Source organism: Histoplasma capsulatum (assembly GCF_000150115.1).
Source record: "Histoplasma capsulatum G186AR genomic scaffold supercont2.3, whole genome shotgun sequence".
Taxonomy (NCBI): Eukaryota; Fungi; Ascomycota; class Eurotiomycetes; order Onygenales; family Ajellomycetaceae; genus Histoplasma; species Histoplasma capsulatum.
Window position 1 is genome coordinate 1,285,079 of NW_025544803.1, and position 6,000 is coordinate 1,291,078.

Consider the following 6,000-nt stretch of genomic DNA (forward strand, 5'->3'; position numbering starts at 1 on the left):
GCATCGGACTGGTACATATCAAGCCCTGCGTTTGGTGGACAAACTCAGTGGATACTCCATACTTCCTCTTCACGACGACGATTTGAATATTTTTGGGAGTAATATTCGCAACCCCTTGCATATTATGTACTCCTTTCTTTGCCGTGGATTTTGTTCCGAAAAAGAATTCATTCACTTAGTCTTCCAAGCATCGCGATCCTGATTCTCTGGTCCCATTTCTTTTATCATTTGTTCTTTGTCTAGGGCCTTCAAGACCTTTCTTGAACTGGAATCTTCGATACACTGTGCAGCACACACAAAGGTGGTTCATTAGCACAGTATCAGAAAGATAAATAATGGGGCATGGCTGCAGAGTTGTATCTCGGCCTCACTTCTTGTCTGGACACGTTTCTCTATCCGAATCAGGGGTTCAAGACAGGGGAGGTGAATCAGGATCTGATCATCTAAACCCATTGGAGGTCTTTCCTTTTCCCTCCAAAAACCCGCTCTATCTCCCTATTTCTGCAGTCTGCAGCATTGAACCAGAGTCCTCCTTCCTGCTGGATTTTTCTTTGCAGCACGTGAGGCGGCGTCTTTGCTTCCCTGTGAGAAATCAGTTACAAATCTCCAACAGAAAATCTTCCTTTCACATAAGCTCTGTTGCTTTCCTGCACTCACAGCTGTCCTGTAGATGTATGTGGTATAATGGAGGCCCTGTACCCCAAGAAAACCCATCGCAGTATGTATTGGCATTTTCAGGCTACCAATGCCCCTACCATATCTCCTTCCGTTGCGCTTCATCGAGACTGACAAAAATATCTTTAGGATCCCGATCTCACAAAAAAAAGCCCACTCAAGCAGTCGAGAGTATAGTTCCTGGCAGAACTCATGTTGGTTTTGCAGCAACGGAGTCTGGGCTCATGGACTCTGATATCTGTTCCGGGGTGGATATTGATGATGATAATAGGGATGTGGCTCAGGAAAGCTCCACTGGTTCCGATGACGGGCTTGTTGTTGCAGGTCCCATGGCCCCTATAACAACAAAAAACAATGATATTTGTCTCTCAGGCGATGGAACAATGCAAACAGACCTGATAGCAACAGCAGCTGAAGAGATTGCCATGCCGATTTGTTATCCAGAGCAGTTTACAAAACAATCTTCTGTTGACACTAACAACCCATGCTCTTCAATATCCCCGGAGGCTACCTCTTCCCCATGCACATCTTCCCCCTTTACGAACGGGACACTACCTCTTGTGTGCTCCTCTGCTAGCTTCGCTGTGCCGCCTGAAATTACAGTAGCAGACGATCAAATCCCCCAAACTACACGTCTAGCCAGTTGCAATTCTGAAAGTAAATTCCGCGATTCGTCGTTTCATCATTCCCCTTTTCGAGCAGCGAGGTCACGGAAATCGAGCGCAGAACTAGACGACATCGATAACCTTCCCTCTTCAAGGCCCATCTCCCTAAGTTCATTCGCTCTTCGAACACATAGTCGGAACAAAGGCTCGAAATCGTGGATACCGTTCAGTCTCGAAGATCTAAACGAAGATTCCAATGAGATGGATCGCCGCAATCAAAGCTATGGCGCAAGGCTACCCGCTCGGTTTCTTACTCCCAGCGCAATCACAGTTAACCACCCACTCAGGAACGTTACAACATTTGATCACAGATCAAATATGTTTGGCTTCCAAAGGGCATCACCCCAACGTGCTCCTCAATGGATGCACGGAATACGACGACAACCGCACCCGGGCCATACAGCGGCATTTGGATATTATAAACAAAACTTGGGTACTAATCTCCCTCGCCAGAATCCTCGACCTACAGCCGTACCTCACAGAAGTATTGACACGCCAGAAGCTGGTCCTCGCGTAATGGTTCCTGACGATATTAGCCCTACCAAACAGGAAGAAAAGCAGGCATTGAGAGCGTTGCAATACAGTATGGTGTCTCAAAGCAACCTTCAAACTCGTCATTATCCGCCGGGATCATCCTGCAGCAGTAACCAAGTGCAAAATTCTCGTCCCACTGATTCTCCAAGATGTGCCGGGTACCGTGATGGGGCAGCAGATTCTAAATCTAGCTATGGCCAGATGACTGGTCATGCCGATCATGACTATTCGTTGCAGCAATCTACCGTGATTCGAGAGAACGGCAATTCCCATTTTTCTGGGTTTGGCCCCGGCAAAATACAGCACTCTTTGACTCCTGGGATGTGTTCAGAAAGTGGGACCTCTTGTACGGCAGAATTACTCCAGGATACAGAGAGTATAGAAATCTCCTCAGCTTCACCCTTGTCTCTGAACATGTGTACTTCTCATGAAACTAAAGTCAGTACTATTCCTCAACGCCTCGATTCTGACCAACCATCACACACCAAGCGACAAAGCATAACCAAGTATCTGAAGGATACCATCACGACTTCTCAAGCTGCGAGTGAAAGCAATCACGATGAGGACTTTCAAAGTGAGGTCAAGGATTGTGTGGGCAAAATCGATCCTATACCATTAATGGCTAACCCACTAAAATCGCCCTTCAGAGCTCTCCAACTAGACCAGTCCTCATCTACGAATGCGGCAACCCCGCAAATTCAGCATACATTTAAAAATGGGAAAGCACAGGGGTATCCGCTAGACTCAGGTAGTAGTATATCAACGTCCATGCCCTTAACATACACCTCTTCGAACTACGGCACAGACGTGAGCTCAGTATTTGCATCTGCATTTCCCAGCAGGCCCAAGAGTGATGAGATTCTCTCCAAATCACCCAATGCACTTCGATCACGGTTCAAGTTCAAGTTCCCCCCACCCGGGTTGCCAATTCCACCAGGCCTTCAAGTGGCTTCTTCTAATAAGTCATTTGAAGATACTCCCGCGTCGAGACTTGTTCACTCCAACATCTGGTTCCACACTGATACCCGAGGTGAAGATATTTTTCGGCAGCGTATTGCCGAGATTGCACGAGACGAGGCAGAACACCAAAGGGCTACAAAGATGCAACTTCGCCCTGGCGAACGGGAAGGAGTAGCTGAAGCTGGAACGGTTTTATTGGGGCACGTTCTCGCCAATCTGCAGTCCTATACCGTGGGTAACTCTAATCAAACTAGAGGCTTTGCGAACTTTAGTTCTGCCCCAAAGCTTTATGATGAACCTACACGCGGTGGCCCCAGAAGCTTTTTTTGACATAGAAAATATCGCCGATACTTGGAAATTGGCCCGTCTATGTTATCCTGTATCTCAAAGCCCTCTCGTCCTTTATGGTGAATAAATGGAACTCTCGAAGGAGAAGGAGGGTAAAGGCGTCCGGAGAAACATGCAAGAGGTATTGAAATGCAGTCTTATTGGAATTGGAATTGGAATTAGTATTGACGTTTGCGAAATCACCTTTTTTGTATCTTCTAAGAACTTGAATGGTTACGATTATCGGCTTGACCAATGCTCCTCGAAAAGGAGTTCGCTTGTTTCAAACGAAAACAAACTTGCCTTTTAAATTGGGCACACGGGATAGGGTAGATTAGAGTATATTTCGTTTGCTATTCTTTACCTTTCTGTTTCTAGTCACTCGGCATGCATGCATTCTGGTAACTGGGCTAAAAAGGGATATCATGCATGAACTGCACCAGACTGGATGGTACGAGATAAACTGGTTTGAAACGGGTAGAAATTCAGATTTTGATCGTGGTATTGTTCAAAGCAACTCACTCCTATGTAACAACTTTTTAGCATTCGCCATCAGTTCTCAGCCATTCACTCCCACTTCCTTCTTCTGCGGCTTTCTTTGATTGCCTTAATCGTCTTCTCTCCTTTTTTTCCTGTATAATTTGGGTTTCTTGTTAGTTCTGAATTTTCAACGAGGAGCAGGAACTGAGGATCCATAAAGTCCCGCTTACGTGCGAAAAGTCGTATAACAATGGCCAAGCGAGATCTAACCGGAAATGTGATTCGGGCTTTTCTCTAAAAGATCATGGTTAATTATATCAAGGTGGTTTTTCTCTCTTGTCCAAGGTTCTTCGTGTTCTCTTCTGCATTACGCGACCAGGCTAAAAATGATCAAGGTACTGGCTTGTGTCGATGGTGTGTGATGTGATAAAAGCTGAAATTCCGATTAAATTAAATGATAAATCTGCGCGACGGAGCTTTCGAAGCATGAATATTAAAAACCGCAAAAAAAGGAGAAAAAATCACTTGTCATAGATAGGATAGGATAAGAAATAAGAACGACCAAGCGCGACTGGGAAAGAGGTATATAATTTAATTATCAACACGGAGTAAGAAGAACTTAAATCACCAAAGCGGGAAAATGTTATATAGTGAAAATTATAGTAAAGCAAAGAGCAGAGAAGGAGAAAGAAGAAAAAATATTCCAGCAAACAATGCACTGACAGATACAAGTCTAACTTTTAAGACCAAGGGCGAGGGAAAGGGCAAATGTAAGATTTCTTTCGACATTCACTTGGCTTACTGCGTGCAATATAAAACGCAAACCCCTCTTGAACGGCGATGAATAAAACAGAATGAAATACAAGGGAAAGATATTGTAGAAGTGAAAGAATGGTTGTAAACGGCGACGTGGGAACTATCTCTCAAGGAAAAGCAGCATAATGCTGAGAATGATGAAAAGAATAATAATATAATTACCGATGGTAACAGAAAAAATACATACAACTGCATACCAATGAGACAACGTAATTCGGCACACTCCCCTTTGTGGTGCCTGGGAATAATATAAGGGGTTTATTTACTGAGAAAAATGCGACAAGGAAGAAGTAAGGGCATTACTAGCAACAAAAATTATTAGTGTGAAATAATGTGGGTGGGAAACGCCTCTGCCATACGAAGAAGATATAGACATGACGGAAAAACCTCGCCTTATGGAAAGCAAAATTGCAGTTTAACATGAAACAAGATTGATATGGTTATCGTTGAGAGCTGCACAAGCCAGAAGTGTCCTGTGGGGATGGAAGGCAGTGCTCATGATGGGAGAGGATCTATTAGAGTGCAGAAAACTAGCATGGGGTTCGTATGTTGAGAGGTATGTGCCATCGGTATTGAATGTTTTAACCTCATGGCGGTTGGTGCCACTATGGGTAGATCGATCGCGTTAGATTTATGCGCAAGAATATTTCATGTGAGGAGTATTCAAGGCGAAAGACTATATAGGCACTTACATGGTGAATACAGGTGCGTGTTCATGCACGGCTAGGGTTCGCAAGGTGTCTCTAGTGGCGTGGATTATGTCTATTGACGTATCCATTCGCAAATCCCAAAGACGAACCTCGCCATTTCGGCTACCAGAAATCAGCTCTCTGACTCCTCCCCGTTGCATATGGATATTTGTGATCCACTGTTTATGCTCTCGCCACACTTTGACCATAGCAGTTGTAGGCTTCAGGCGTTGGTCAAACACTCGCACGGCGCCATCGCCAAATCCGGCGATGAAAATATTCCCAGCGACCTGGTCAGATGTCAAGGACGTTATACAAGAACCCGAACGCGCAGATATATCCTAATACAAGTCAGAATTATTACCACCAATTAAACTTAAATCGCCCAAAGAAAACTCACATTAGTGCAAACTTCAGTGGCCGCATTCCAAACTCGAATAACTTTAACGTCACCAGCGACAAGTGCTTTCCCTTGCCCTTGTTGCCAGTCGAAAACCAAGCCAGCATTTTTGTTGCTAGGGATCAAGTCAGGGAGAGCATGGAATGCTGTTACAATCTCAACTTCAGATTTGGATTCATATTTGCGGAATATTTTAAGAACACCGTCTGAGGAGCCAGTCATCAGAAGTGCTTGGTCGTCCTCATTGATGAATCGAATTTCATTTATTTTCGACCCTAATGGATTGCCATTGGAAAACCGGCTGAGGCGTGCATGGTTTTGCCAGTCCCAGATACTAATCTGACGTGTCAGTGGATTTTTCCCAAGTCTAACTGGATTAAAAGACGTACCATACAGTGTCTCTATCATCAACTACCGCAATGTGATCTTCAAATTGGTGGAAGCACATTTTTGT

At 44.6% G+C, this 6,000-nt stretch overlaps 2 protein-coding genes across 2 annotated transcripts; one reads left to right on the forward strand and one right to left on the reverse strand.

Annotated features, from left to right (window-relative positions):
- Window positions 1–684: 684 nt before the first annotated feature.
- Window positions 685–3,164, forward strand: HCBG_02594 (uncharacterized protein; the record flags this gene model as incomplete). Its single annotated transcript, XM_045429643.1, has 2 exons — window positions 685–718; window positions 805–3,164. 2 exons carry the CDS (start codon window positions 685–687, stop codon window positions 3,162–3,164), a joined length of 2,394 nt encoding a protein of 797 aa, XP_045289538.1.
- A 1,708-nt stretch (window positions 3,165–4,872) lies between these two features.
- On the reverse strand, window positions 4,873–5,994 carry HCBG_02595 (ubiquitin-binding TORC1 subunit KOG1; the record flags this gene model as incomplete). Its single annotated transcript, XM_045429644.1, has 4 exons — window positions 4,873–5,062; window positions 5,150–5,487; window positions 5,547–5,880; window positions 5,936–5,994. 4 exons carry the CDS (start codon window positions 5,992–5,994, stop codon window positions 4,873–4,875), a joined length of 921 nt encoding a protein of 306 aa, XP_045289539.1.
- Window positions 5,995–6,000: the final 6 nt, after the last annotated feature.